The 15,686-nt window shown below is 37.0% G+C and overlaps 1 protein-coding gene across 1 annotated transcript; it reads right to left on the bottom strand.

Annotated features, from left to right (window-relative positions):
- Positions 1-11,955: 11,955 nt before the first annotated feature.
- On the bottom strand, positions 11,956-14,627 carry LOC145165070 (uncharacterized). The gene is made up of 7 exons (XM_079083703.1): positions 14,501-14,627; positions 14,369-14,395; positions 13,467-14,240; positions 13,328-13,381; positions 12,894-13,034; positions 12,320-12,796; positions 11,956-12,227 (listed from the first exon to the last, which is right to left on the bottom strand). The coding sequence occupies exons 1-7, from the start codon at positions 14,625-14,627 to the stop codon at positions 11,956-11,958; spliced, it is 1,872 nt and encodes a 623-aa protein (XP_078939829.1).
- Positions 14,628-15,686: the final 1,059 nt, after the last annotated feature.

Raw genomic sequence — 15,686 nt, 5'->3', positions numbered from 1 at the left:
TGTAACATCCCAAAATTTGAGGCCAAAAATTTTGTTTTTAAATTAAGCAAGTCATAAAATATGTTACCAAAACATTGTCAATATTACATCAGGTTTAAACCACAATGTCGTATCTCAAAATCATAACATCATAAGTGATGGAAATCAGAGTACAATCCCAGAAGCTCATTGCTGAAATCATGTGTGAATGTGTGATGCGCTGCTACACTGCCAGCTCCTTCCCCTTAGACGAAGAGGTACCTGAAACCAAAACTAAAACTGTAAGCACAAAGCTTAGTGATTTCCCCCATCATACCACATACCATATAATATCGTCGGTATCTTTCAACCTGTAACTGTCATCGGTATCTTTCAACCGGTATCTGTCATCAGTATCTTTCAACCGGTAACTGTCATCGGCATCTTTCAACCGGTATCTGTCATCAGTATCTTTCAACCGGTAATTGGGGACTATTTCACCCCTACCATTATCATACAATAACAGGGTATAATCATACAAGCAGGCATAACTGGGTACTGACCTACCCCCTCAATCCTAAAGACCGATGCCAGAGAGAAACTAATCCCTACCACTACCATTAACACACATAACATATCACACAGGCATATCCCATGACCAAAGCACATAACCATACCAAGATAATTATCACAAAGACAATTATCTAACAACTACCCTTGTTGGTGGGCCGGTATTGTGGCCTTAGACCCACCCCTACTAGAAGGTAACTCACCTCGAACGAGTAGCAGCTGATAATCTGCGCGGGAAATCTCTGTCTGCTGCTGCTCCGGAAATCCTCCAGCTATAATCCCCACAAAACACTTAATCAGAGTCTGATATCTATTCCTACGGTAAGATGACCATTTTACCCCTGACCAAGTCCAAGTCAAAGTCAAAGTCAAAGTCAACTTCCAGTTGACCTGACTCGCCGAGTTGGGCCGCCAACTCGTCGAGTCCCTATCTCTTCAACTGTCCTCATCCGCGTCTCTACTCGTCGAGTTTAGCAACGACTCGACGAGTTCTCCTTCTAAAACAACCCCGGATGAACCTTCATCTGACTCGCCGAGTTGTATGAACAACTCGTCGAGTTTATCTTCATCCTATGAACAAGTCCTGTCCTCGACTCGCCGAGTTGTATGAACAACTCGTCGAGTTCATCTTCAAGAGTTGGGAGATTGCCTTGGACTCGCCAAGTCGGCTCATGCACTCGCCGAGTCCTATGAACTCCAGGACTATGGCTTATCCCAATACGTTTGGGTCACTCCCCTGGACCCTCTAAAACCTTTCTAACACTCAACTGGGTCTCTTGAACCATAACCGAAAAGGAGAGTCTAACCTCGGACTCGCCGAGTCCCAAGAACGACTCGCCGAGTCGATACAGTCCAAGTCTATTTCTTCGATTTCTGGTGTACAACTCTTGTCCAAATGATAGATCTAGGTCCCTAAACTCGATCTAGCACGTAAAGTTACGAACTTTACGTGTATGCATGGGACTTTGAGCCAAAAAGGCTCTAAAAGAGGCTCTTAAGTTGCATGGGGGCTTCCATGGGTGCAAAAACAACCCTTTTCTGCCTTTTAACTCCTCCATGGACCTAGATCCGAAGCCTCAACCCCCAACCATGCTTGCAATCATGGTTGGTTACCAAGAATGGCTTATAAAACCCCTAAATCTCCCCAAAAAGGGATCTAGAAAATGAACAAGCAAGGTATCGTCTTTATACCTTCTGGGAACTGCAAATGGTGCACAAACTTGAACTCCCTTGGTCTTCTCTTGATTCCTCTAGGCCCTTCCTTCTTCCTTGTGATCAAAACCACCAAGAATCACCACAAATGCCTTTAGATCTTCACACACACAGTTAGGGTTTGCTATGGGGGGTTTCTGGAAGCAATAGGGACGAAGGGTTGCTGAATGAGATGCTTAAATAGGGTGCAAACCCTTAGATTAGGGTTTTGTCCAGTCAGAGTCTACTCATCGAGTCTGGAAGCCGACTCGACGAGTCCGTCATTTAAATCCCAGATCAAATCCACTTCTACTCGACGAGTTGGGCCTTCAACTCGCCGAGTCCCAAGCCAAAAATGCAAGATACTTAAATAAAATACATACCAGAAACCAGGTGCTACAAATCTCCCCCACTTATTTTAGACTTCGTCCTCAAAGTCTGCTGCTCGTTCCTGGAAAAGCTCTGGGTAATGCTCCATCATCTCATCCACCGGCTCCCAAGTCCATTCCGAGCCCTTCCGGTGCTGCCATTACACCTTCACCAGCTCGACCCTCTTGTTCCTCAGATCCTTTGACTTCCGGTCGAGGATCGCTATAGGCCGCTCAATGTAATTCAGGCTGTCATCGACTTGAATATCCTCTAAAGATACCATTGCCGAATCGTCCACCAAACATTTTCGTAACTGGGAGACGTGAAAAGTGCTATGAATCTGACTGAGTTCGGTTGGCAGGTCCAGCCTATACGCCACTTTTCCCACCCGGGCTATAACCTTGAAGGGTCCAATATACCTGGGACCCAACGTGCCCCGCTTCCTGAATCGGATGACACCCTTCCATGGCGACACCTTCAGGAGAACCATATCCCCGACCTGAAACTCCAGGCCTGATCGGCGCTTGTCGGCATAACTTTTCTGCCGACTCTGAGCAGTCTGAAGCCTGCTCCGAACCTGCTGAATCCTCTCTGTCGTCTTGAGCACCACTTCGGTGCTCCCCATGACCCTCTGGCCAACCTCACCCCAGCATATCGGGATCCTGCACTTCCTCCCGTATAACATCTCGAAGGGAGGACGGTCAATACTCGCGTGGTAGCTGTTGTTGTATGAGAACTCAGCCAATGGGGGGTAAGTATCCCAACTACCACCGAAATCTAACACACACGCCTGCAACATATCCTCCAGAGTCTGGATGGTCCGCTTGCTCTGACCATCTGTCTGCGGGTGAAATGCAGTGCTAAAGTGTAGACGAGTACCCAGCTCGTCATCAAACTTCTTCCAAAACCTGGAAGTGAACCGCACATCCCTATCTGAAATCACCGAAACTGGCACCCCGTGCCTCGCCACCACCTCCCTGATGTAGCTATCGGCCAATCTTTCGGCCGAAATACTCTCCTGAATCAGAATAAAATGGGCGCTCTTGGTCAATAGATCGACGATGACCCAAATCGAATCTACGCCTCGTGCGGTCCTGGGAAGCTTCATGATAAAATCCATCGTAATGTCTTCCCACTTCCACATGGGAATATCTAACGGCTGCATCAAGCCGTGTGGTCTCTGATGCTCGGCCTTGACCTTCCTGCAGGTCAAGCACCGCTCCACGTACCATGCCACATCCGGCTTCATGCAGGGCCACCAATAGTCCAGACGAAGATCCCAAAATTTGAGGCCAAAAATTTTGTTTTTAAATTAAGCAAGTCATAAAATATGTTACCAAAACATTGTCAATATTACATCAGGTTTAAACCACAATGTCGTGTCTCAAAATCATAACATCATAAGTGATGGAAATCAGAGTACAATCCTAGAAGCTCATTGCGGAAATCATGTGTGAATGTGTGATGCGCTGCTACACCGCCAGCTCCTTCCCCTTAGACGAAGAGGTATCTGAAACCAAAACTGAAACTGTAAGCACAAAGCTTAGTGAGTTCCCCCATCATACCACATACCATATAATATCGTCGGTATCTTTCAACCGGTAACTGTCATCGGTATCTTTCAACCGGTATCTGTCATCGGTATCTTTCAACCGGTAATTGGGGACTATTTCACCCCCTACCATTATCATACAATAACAGGGTATAATCATACAATCAGGCATAACTAGGTACTGACCTACTGTTGGATTAATGTCTAAGTCCATAACTATATTTGGTATGTACTTGACCCGACCCGGCATGGTCCATTTGGGTTGCACTTCACCGGCACAATTTATATGGATAGTCTTTTGAGAATAGTATATTTATGATTTATATTAATATATTATAAGTTCTAATATATTAATATGGAATCATATTATTTAATTAGTATTGATCAAGAATTAATTTAGAATTAATTAAGTGATCAAAAAGAACTAATTAAATATGGACTCTTATATATATGGAATGGGCCAAGTTCATTTAGGTTGGGCTAAGCTTTCATGGATGGTCCATGGAGCTTTTAACCCATGGATCCTATGTAAATGAAAGGTCATGGGTATTAGGGTTTACATGGATGTAACCCTAATCCTCCATAATATATAAAGGGGTCCTTGGCTCACAAAATCGGGACAAGTGTGTGAAAATAAGAGTGGGCCGATTTTAGTGTGCATACATATTCTCTCAAGTTCTTCCAAGGTGTTTTGGTGATTTGTGATTCCATTTGAGGCTTCCACACTATTGGGGCTAAGCTCTTAAAGCTTGAAGACATCAAGCTACATCAAAAGGTATGTCATCTAACTAGAACTTTGTAGTATAGGTGCTTCATAATATGCTAGTTAGGATGAAACCTTTGAATAGTTAATATCTGCATGTATAATAGAGAAAACATAGATTCAAGGTTTATAGGGTTGCATGTACACCATAGGAGTGTTAGAATGCTCAAAACCCAACAGTGGTATCAGAGCCATGGGTTGTTTTCTGTTATATTGATGCAAATGTTTTATTTTCAAGTTGGAAAAAAAAAGGAAAAAAAAACATGACGTTTGTCAAATTTTAAGATAATTACTTGTTTTGTGAAAAACGAATTATTTGTAAAATTTGAATCATTTGTTATACGAGGTTTTATGGTCGCGCGTTGCGGCGGTACTTTAAGCAATGAAGTTTAAGTTTCACATGGTTTAATAAAATTTATTTAAATTTTTTGATGAAAAGTGTATGAATTATGTATTTTGGTATGTTAAATTTGTTAAATGGTTAAGCAAAAAGATATAACACTTATAATATAAATAAAAGCTGAATAAACATATTTACATAAACAACTTTACATAGTTGTAGACATATTTAGAAGGGACATTGATATTCAACATATTTTATGTAATGGCAACAGTAGCAGTTCTTCAAAAGGGGCAAAAGTAGCAGTTCTTCAAAAGGTTTCAACAAAATACACGGTAGTAACAACCCATGATGTAACAAAATATCGCAGCGACAACTGTCCCAAACGTTTTTACATAGCACGCCAGCTCTCCAAAGTTTTTGTAGAAAATATGGCAGAGCCTCAAAAGTTAATCATATTTCCTGTGACATTGTTCAAAAAGCATAAATAAATATTGAATATAGGAAATACTAAATAATTGATAGACAATCCATGATATTACAGATATACCTTACTGAACTGCATGACATGGAGCACAACTACTTGTCTTTTCCTCGTGAACCAACACGGGTTTTGTTGTTCACGTTTGCTGCATCAACACATTTTTTTTGCTTCTTAACCGACTTACCATCTGTTTGGTCAAGAGAATCTGCAAAAACCTTCAATATTATTTTCCAAATAATAAAAAAATGTTATATATATATATATATATATATATATATATATATATATATATATATATATATATATTCCTAAAATAGATTCTAGAAGAAACGATTAGTAAGATTTATGTACCTTCAGATGATGTTTGGAAAAGTTGTTTCTGGACAGATTTCATTTGGTGATGTTTAGTTTCAGCGGAAGAGGGTGTGATGGGTGATGTTGTGAGACGCTCTTGAAAGGCTTTTGCTGGAGTAACAGAAGCAGTAGATGGAGGATCAGTTGATGTAGTGGGTGTTTTCTGTGTGACTTTCTTTTTCTGGAGAAACTATATCTTCAAAAACAGCATCTGCTACAAAGTCTTTAGCACCCGGCCTACAGAATCTTGCAAATCGGAATTGAATTATTTTTGGCTGGCGTATGAGAATGGTGAGTGGTGCAGGCAATGTGTACGGATCTGTGTATCCATGATGATCAATGAGTGTGTTGCAATCTGTTTGGAACAACATTCTAGCTGCAGCATCAAAAAAGACTATATTTGCTTGAGCGGTCTCATCTGCGATGTGTGTTGTGATAAAAAACTTGTTGATACGATTATTAGACATATGTATGTTAAGATGATTATATACTCAAGTAGTTGACATAAAAAACATAGTACTTACAAATTGTTTGGTTTAGCAACTTGATCATGATCTTCGCATGCAAGTGTGTTTCCTCTTTTTTGAAGTTTTTTACGACATTCACGACATGCTTTATAAAACCAACCCTTGCTTGCATCTATGCGAACCAGAGATTCTTTGCAAGTGAACTGAGCTCCCTGTAATATTATCTATATTAAATTTAAAACTATAAAATTTGTATATATATTTTAAGATAAGAGAAGGTTTGATGGCTTACTGCATAACAGTTTGGGTTTTGAGATAACAAGTCTACCAATGGAAACCTGTTTCTTTTCTTTTCGACTTCTACCTCTTTACTTTTTTGGTATTGTATCTTGAGTACAGGGTTTTGATTATGTCGTTCGACAAACCTAAAAGAGAAAATGAACTGTAAGATATGTCACAAAGTTATATAAATATGAATAAAGAACTTACTCAGCAGCCATTGCAGCAGCCTCGGGAGTAGTGGGGTTGATGTAAATATATGAGGCTGGAGTTGCTGTCACTTGCAAATTTCCTATTAAAGAAACCAACATAACAATGCTGTTAATTACAGAATAAAAGAAAAATAAGCAAAAATAATAAGGTTGGGGCAGTTTCTATAAATGTTGCTAAATGCAAGAAATAGGAATGTACTTTAATCTGATTTTCTAATATAGCATAATACTTTAAACTTTATTTCTCTTTCTTTTTAAATAAGTGTTTTTCTTTATTAAGCATTGTACTTTGAAAGCAAAATGCTTCAATACAATAAAATGAGAAAAATGTACCTAGATACTGTGTGACTTTCATTGAAGTAATAGCAACAATAACAGGAGAAGGTAATGCTTCGATAGCTTCTTTATCAAATGAGTTAGCCGCCTCATCCCAGAAAGTTGTCTCAATCATTGTTCCACTAAACATACATATTTCAGATATTAAATATGATATGCTTGGTCTTTGTTAGATATATGAGATAGAAAATACCTCAAATTTTCTAGTTTGAGTTTCAAAATTGCATTTCCTTGAGTTCTGACTACTTCATACACATTTTCAACTCTTCCGATATAATCTTAACACAAATATAACAATTTTGTGATTTTAAAAGATATATATATATATATATATATATATATATATATATATATATATATATATATATATATATAAGTATTACATACCTGTGAGTGTCTTATGGTTATCAAGCCTTGCACCTAATTAACCATATGCAAGAAAATTGAAGTAGTACACAGGAAATCCATCATCACGTATTTCTTCAAATTTTGCTGCCCTGCCTAGCTTGATTTTGGTTTTGTGTGGGCCAGTAACAAAGAAAGTATTTGCATTGTCACACACATAGTTGCTTACAGAGTAACAACCATCCATCCTGATTATCGAATCAAAGTAGCCTTTATCTCCCAGGCAACCACATGCTTCTATTGCATCTCCCTGCCAAAAATGAATGGTTTTATATGTATATGTATAAGTATCTAACATATAATTGATTATAATTGACAATTGTATGTAATATTATGGTGAATGCACTCACACTTTTATCAAGGAATATGTAGCAACATTCAGCTTTTTTCCCATATGATAACCATTTCCTAATGACTTTTATTTCTATTGGCTTGTCTCCATCACCAGGGTTTAAGTTTGCTACCATACTTGTATCCATTTTTGTAGAATCTGTGAAGTTCAAATTAAAATGAAAAATCAACAATTAATTTTTTTCCAATAAAAGATTGGAATTTTTTCTATTACAGGGATCCTTTCTGCAAGTTTATTATTACAGGTACTCTTTTATACACAAATGATGTTGAATAATTAATGACTAAAAGTTAACTATTAGATGGAACCTTTCTGTAACTTTACTACTACACATGAACTATTTATGTAACTTTGTTTCAGATTATTTGTATAATTCAGTTAAAATATAAATGCAGAAAAATGCAAGAAATTTTAAACTAAATTTTAAAAAATAAGCAACAATTGACAACATACTTTTAAACTTTGGGCTATAAAATCATGTTACCTGGATAATGTTTAAAAGTTGGTTTAAAATTTCTTGCAGTTCTAGAAATAAGCATTAAAAAATCTGTTTAAGCTTTTAAAAGTTTTCTTTATAAGTACCTATACGTATAAAAAGACAATGTTTATGTAGTTGTGGATATATATTTCATTATCACATTAGAATTAATAATTCAGAGACTAAGACCGTAAAAAAAAAATTTAAAAACTTGTAGACTAATATATTGATATGATAATTAGGCATGAATATATTGGAAACATAGATTCAACAAAATTAATTAACGAAGAGAACTAACCTGTAAGACAGGAAGCCGATATGTGGAAAAAGTGAAATCGCATGAAGTGTTTTATCTGGTAATAAGGAGTGGCTGGTGGAAAAATCACGAAATCTCCAAATTGAGATCGAAGAGAACCGTACCTAGAAGATTGCGTGAGGAAAAGAGGGGTAAGGCTGATTGGTTCTATCGTACCTGGAAGATTGCGTGAGGGAAAGAGGAAACAGTGAGCGAAGCGTGGGCATTGTACTGGGCCTGATGCTATATGCGAAAACCTTTTTTTTTTATAAATTGAATTTTTGATTTTAGGGATAATAAATTGAATTTTTGATTTTAGGGATAAGGCTTGAACGTTATTTAGTTGTTTTTTCATCTAATTTATATTTTTAAATTTTCTGTTATCTAATTTAAGTTATAAGGTTTATCATTTAGTTATTAATTTTTTGTAATAAGGTTTAAAATAGAAGATAGAAAAATAAATAATAAAAAAACGTGATTAAGATTTCTTTTATTTTTTGTATAGTTATCAAGCCTAAAGTCTTCATAGCTTGATAAATCTTTTATCAGAATAGAAGAAAACATAGACCCCTGCTCTATTATCATAACAACTTTAAGAAACATGATTTATAGAAGAAACCAATTTTTTTTTCCTTTTTTGGTCCCTATTTAACTGTTTCATAATATTTTTTGGTCTATTTACCCTTTTCATGTGCCTTACACAGGTATTTTTTTATTATAAAGAAGGAAAAGACCAAAAAGCCCATGTGTGCAGGTGCGAGCCACATTAATGAGGTTAATTAAATCGAACAGTAAAAAGGGAAAGCGACCATTTTTTGGACCAAAACCAAAAAAGACTCCAAATCATGAAGGGCAAAAAAGTAAATGACACAAATCGGTTACCTGTATTTGATAATTCTGACCTGTGTTCTTGTAGTACATCAAAAGTAGAACACCAAAAAGGCAAAAACTGCCAAGAAAAAATAAAAAAAAGTTCTCTTGGGTATATAAACATGTGGAAGAGTGCAACATCATTAACACTAAAAAAAAACCAAAATAGCAATAGGAGGGGTTTATAAGTCTGTCCATTTTTTTCCTTTTACTTATATAATTTCAAAACATAACTCATTAAGATATTTTAGTTACATTTTTTCTCTATTACTTATATATTATACAAAATCATGTAACATAATTACCTTGCAACTGTTTGATTCCTTCCACCTCTATCTTCAAACTTCAATATTACCAACATCATCGGTGCTACTGCTGCGGAAGGTGATTTTTTTTTAAGTCAATGAAGAAGAAGCTCCATATCTACAGCCTAAAATAGGAAGGACTTCAAATAAGGAATTTTTTTTCCCAAAAAATGAAAATTCAGTTACATGTTATTTTTGAGTGAAGTAACTCTAATACTAAGTACCAAACAACGGTCATTACGTAAATTTTTTCATTAAGTTTTAACATTTTAAGCAATAAATCACAAAAGTGTTTAACTACCAACCTGTGCAGATTCTAATTTTGCTAAAAAATTTGAGAAGACAATATTTTTTGTACAATTAGATGGCTGGTCCTCTTGTCTTTTAATCAGTATTTTGAGACCAGCTGCTGATGTAGCCCTAGATAGTGCAACGTACAATTGCCCGTGGCTGAAAATTGGATGAGGAAGATAAATTCCTATCTTGTTTAAAGACTGGCCTTGGCTCTTGTTGATCGTCATGACATAACAAACTCTAACTAGGAATTGCTTTCTTTTGAAAACGAATGGTAATTCTTTATCAGTATGATTCAAAGTGATTCGAGGTATATAAACTTTGTGGCCTATCTGAACTCCAGTGATGACTTCTGCCTGAATAAGTCTTGGTAGAAGCTGTGTGATAATCATCCTAGTTCCATTGCAGAGCCCTTCCATCTGATTCATGTTGCGGAGTAACATGATTGGAATACCAACTTTTAGTTGAAGACGGTGAGTAGGGAAACCACTGAAGTTAAGCAGGTTCAAATATTCAGACGGATAAAGAACCTCTGTATCCCCTCTATCATTCGCATGTGGAATAATTGAGTCGAAACTTAGATAAACAATAGGTTTCCCTGGCAGATTACATAATATGAGGTTGTTAATTTCATCTGCAGTTTCGTTTTTAGGGCAAACAATGGCTTTGTCACAGAACATGGTTGCTGTTGGATTATGAAAAATGTCTTCGTCATATATAAAGCGAACTAAATCCTTAAGAGCATCTTCATGATCTGGTATGAGATATTTTTCTGGTATCTCTACCCATTTGGTGTCAGTAGGATCATCTTCATCATCTACACCAACACGTCCATCTCCTATCTGCAACAACCATGATGAAAAAGCAGCAATTTCTTCTTTTTCTTTGGTACTCAGATTAGGTTGAAGAAGCCTCATATTTTTTGATAATTTACATACTTTGAAATGGCTCCATACCGACGATTCAACTATAGATGACTCTATGATGTCTCTCTTGCTCCCTTTAAGTTTTACAGGTAAAGTTTGTCTGAAATCCCCACCCAGCAGCACTGATTTTCCACCAAAAGGCTGCGTTGGCTCATTAAGTATATCTTTAAGTGTCTTATCTAATGCCTCAAAGCATCTTCGATCTGTCATTGGTGCCTCGTCCCAAATAATCAGTGCAGTTTCACTAAGCAAATGGGCAAGCTGTGTGTTTTTACTTATGCTACAGATGGAGTTATTTGTAAGGTCCAATGGAATCTTGAATCGAGAATGTGCTGTTCTTCCTGAGGGCAGCAAAAGAGATGCAATACCAGAAGATGCAACTGCTAAAACAATTTTCCCAGCAGACCTGAGCGCAGAAATGATTGTGGTCCAAAGAAATGTTTTACCGGTACCACCATGTCCATAAACAAACATAAGCAGTTGATGGTTTTGCAAAGAAGCTTTCATAACAGTCTCATAAATAATATGTTGCTCGGAATTAAGCGCAGACACCATAACTTCCTTTTTTTGGGTCAGAGAAACTCTATCATAATTTCTCTCTTCCATGAGCAATTTATTTTTTAATTTTGCAAGCAAATGCGGTGGAGGCATAGGCAAACCATAATCACAAAGCGAGGAATAACTGTTATTAGAATTTAGCAAGATCTGTAACTCATATAAGACATACTGTTGCAAGTCAACTTCATTAACATGTAAGTTCACAACATGTGAATCTGCAGCTGCTCTTTGGACTACATCATCACTCATTCGCCGCCATTGTTTTGTCCATAGAGCAAGAGGATCTGCAACATCACAAAATATAAGCATGTGAGCAAACAGGGATCTGAGTTCTTCAGCAGTTGCCCAGCTAGAAGCATCATCGAATGCATATGTCCATTCTTTGTCATCACCAAGCAGCCCCAATTGTTCGCATGCAGCATGATAGGTTGGAAATATGACATCGCCTACTGTCTTGATATCATTAAATGTCTGACATCCAACCTGGTGACTAATAAGCATCCTTAGATAAAAGAGCTCACTACATGTTGGATGAATATAGATTAATCTTCCAATAGGAGGCGTCTTCTTTGACTTTCTACGACACCAGTCCTTCCCTCAAGCAATCCATTTATATTTTGATAGATAATCAAGATAAGTAAGATGATGACCGCTGTCATCAATCTGATTGTTTTTTAGCCATTGTGTAAGAGTTGTTTTCTTTATCATTGGATCATCAACAACATCTTGTAACAGTTGTTTGTCCTTAAACGTAACTGTTTGCATGTTTTCCAAATGAACTGCAAGCACTTGCACGGCAGGATTTCGATGATGGATGTGAAAGTCGAATATCCTCCAAGCTGCCTCATGAGGGCAAATGAATCTAGCATCTACAAAGTTTTGTATCTCATTGATGTTGCTTGTTTTTTATCAACTTTATCAGAAGGCTCGCCTAGAGATTTAGTAATTTTGGCTCTAATACGGTCAGCTCCTTTGGAAATGTATTTGAATAAGTATTTAATCATCATACTCCAACCACAATATTCAAAATTGATATGAGCCTGAAAAACCAAAGAAAGATTTTTGTTGTATGGGACAACATATCCATTATCTAGGTTGATTCCATATTTCACTGCAAAGCACCCATCATTTCTTCTCTTATAATGAACATACCCATCCTTATCAAACCGTGTGACATCTTCATATTTTTTTGGAAAATGCTTTGAACAGACCCCATCAAACATGCATGGTGCTTTCATCTTTGCAAGACCGCATGGTCCATGCATCATAAGCTCGGTGACAATCTTGTAGAGTTGAGGATCAACGACTGGATCAGGGATTTCAGCAGAAATAAACTGATCAAGCTGTTCTGGGGTATGAATTTTATATGGAGGTGACACCCACAGGAGAGTATGGCAATGGGGCAGGCCTCTTTTTTGGAATTCTATAGTATACAACTCTGCATGCATAAGAAAAAAAACATAAGATAAGGATATAAGATTTTGAGACAATATATTGTAATGGATGAACAATATGCCAGTTAATAATGACATTACCTGCTACAACCTGTCCGAAAGGTTTTTCATTTTTCAAATAGTGAATAAAATCCTTAACCTTCATCTCGAATATTCTAGCAATAATATCAGCCCTGTCCTCAGCCTTCATTCCAGGATATTGTGCTAGATATCTTGAAATCTCTGGCCATTTAACATTGCAAGTGTATGTTATAAAATATTGAGGATTTCCATGTACTCTACATATAGCAAGGGCATCCTGATAATGTTTGTACATATATCTAGGACCGCCAGTAAAAGAAGCGGACAATATTGTCCTTTTCCCGACATCATGGTCATCAGAATCACCTTTCAATAACGCATCATGAACGCCCTAAAGGTACTCGGTCCTAAAAACATCTTGCATTGATTCAATGTAATCCAATCTATTTTGCTCAATAGATATATATGCATTAACTAAAAACTGTTGGAACAACCTGCCTCCTCTAGGTAACAATGCATATATGTTGAACCGATCATGTAGTTGAAAGCTGTAAAACATATTCATCGTCAGTTGCTTATCACCTATACATCCATCATTTACTTGCTTAAGCTCGATCGACCAACCATGCTCACCAAAAACAAACAGTAACGGGAACTGCAACGCCATATACAAAGGATGCAACTTATTTATTCTTCGAGGCCGCCCATCTCTCATGCGGATTATTATGTCAAAATCATTTTTACATGTAGGCCCGCTGTCATAAACAATTCCGCCTAGCACACCCAGAGTAGGAGCATTATAGCGCATTTGGTTTCCACTATTATATAACCTGACCATGAACTCTTGAGGTTGTTCGTGAAGACATATATCTCTAGCTGTTCTGAATAGCTTGACTAAATCATTGATTTTGTCGAAAATGTCAATCAAAGTCTTGACAATTTCTGGTTTTAGATCGCCACATTCAGAGCCACTAAAATGACGAAGTCTGTTGCAAACTTCATTATTAGTATCATAGATATACATTTGCAAGAACCTTGGATTACCATCAGTTGGTGGACACAAAGATCCCATCCAATGAGAAATCTGCCCTTCTACCTTGAATACATAAGGCCCTGACCCATTATTAACTGAATCATCCACTTTTGCCCCGAACGAAGTCATGGCGAACATCATGTTATAAGCACGGATGTTTTCCATAAAGTGCTTATCTTTAAAGAGTTCTTTAATTATCTCTGGAGGCTGCCTTGGTAGCGGCAACATTACCCGACCGCCTTTGCAACAACGACTATATTTAGGTCTTTGATTTTCGGGAAGACCTTTCCGCCATTCAGCATACCAGAAGCATGCATAACAATGCTCGCAGATTTGGTCACAATCACCCAAATCCAAATATGCAGTAGATGGACCTGGAAAACATGACAAACAACATAGTTAATAACATCTGAGTCATGCTTAAGCAGGTGGCGAACATATCATGTATACACATGAGAAACCCCATCAAGAAGAATGGCAGACGGATTTTTTTTAGACATACCATTGATTCTGTTACTGTGACTATCACCTGAACCAAAAGATTAAGAATTATGAGGTTGTTGGACATGAGGTGTTGAAATATGAGAGTCCTTGAATACCGAAAGTTTTGTACACATAAGCCTTTTTGACACACGATTTTTTGTAGATTTAGAACTCGATGGGCTATCAGAAAAAGCATGTGGGCTGGATTGTGGAGAAGAAACATAATTTTCAAGTGGATGTTCATCATTATGATTAAGCTTTTTCTTTTTTCGTTGCATATTGTTGTGAAACGAATCGGTGAAAGAAATAAGTTGGCTTTTAATATAATGGAAAATCATAACAATATAAGATAGAGGCATCAAGATATAGCAAAAACAAATCAGTTAGTAAAGAAAAAAGGCCAAGCTAAATAAGCGATGAAAACAACACATTATACATAACACGGCTTAGAGGGTACCTTTTTGAAATCCAAAGGTAGGAAATAGAACTAAAGCAACAGATAACAATATAAGGAACCTGAAACAATCATTTAATGGCTAAGAATGTAGACATGGGCATTAAATCATTTACATGTAACATAATAAAAATCAAATTTAACAATTGTTCAAACTTTGATGCTAATATTTTTTTGTTTACCAAAGGAAAAATGCATTATGGCAACAAGCAAAGAAACAAAACTGGTATTTTTTTTATTAAAGGAAAAATGGATTATATAAGTACACTTTCAATATGTTATTCAGGGAGAAAGAGAAATTAAGGCATTTAATTAATAATCGGGAACTGAGATTAATGAATCTGTGAAGAATAAACTAAAATGAGGAATTTTTACCTTTGTCTTGCTGTCTTGGGAGCTCCATTCAGACCACTGTCCTGCTTGCTTCTCTTATGAACCCTGAAGCCGAAAGTCGATTGCAAGAATGGAACTGTGAAGATGAACAGATTGTGGTGATTGAAGGCCACAATAGTTTTTTTTACTAAATTTGTTTATTGCTGGTCTACTTTTACTTAAGCCCTAATTTATAGAATCAACATAATACCATGGGAACTTTAGCCCTAATTTCTGCTCATGGTTTTCTATCATACAAACATAGAATTCTGATACAGACTCAATAGAATAGCATGGAAACTTTAGCCCTAATTTATTCCCATGTTTTTTTTTTCTGTCGTATGAGCACATAATTCTGACATGGGAACATAGAAGGAAAGGAAAATGACCCAAAAAATCTTTGAAGATGCTCAAAAGATGTCAAAGAAGAAAATACCTTATGATGGGTGAGGTGTGGCTGACAGCTATGAGGTCATAGAAATAGAGAGAAGAGATAGAGCAACCAGTGCAG

This window comes from Lactuca virosa, chromosome 3, assembly GCF_052849685.1.
Source record: "Lactuca virosa cultivar CGN04683 chromosome 3, Lactuca_virosa_CGN04683_v6, whole genome shotgun sequence".
NCBI classification, from domain to species: domain Eukaryota; kingdom Viridiplantae; phylum Streptophyta; class Magnoliopsida; order Asterales; family Asteraceae; genus Lactuca; species Lactuca virosa.
The sequence above is the reverse complement of the archived record's forward strand: the minus strand, read 5'-3'. Positions and strand labels throughout refer to the sequence as shown.

Excerpts from the sequence above, each read along its gene's own strand:
- LOC145165070 (XM_079083703.1), bottom strand. The coding sequence starts at position 14,627 with ATGCAACGAAAAAAGAAAAAGCTTAATCATAATGATGAACATCCACTT. Across the intron at positions 14,396-14,500 it reads TTCTAAATCTACAAAAAATC|GTGATAGTCACAGTAACAGA; the intron begins GTGTGTCAAAAA and ends CTTTTGGTTCAG. Across the intron at positions 12,228-12,319 it reads CATTTCCAAAGGAGCTGACC|ATGCTAGATTCATTTGCCCT; the intron begins GTATTAGAGCCA and ends AAAACTTTGTAG.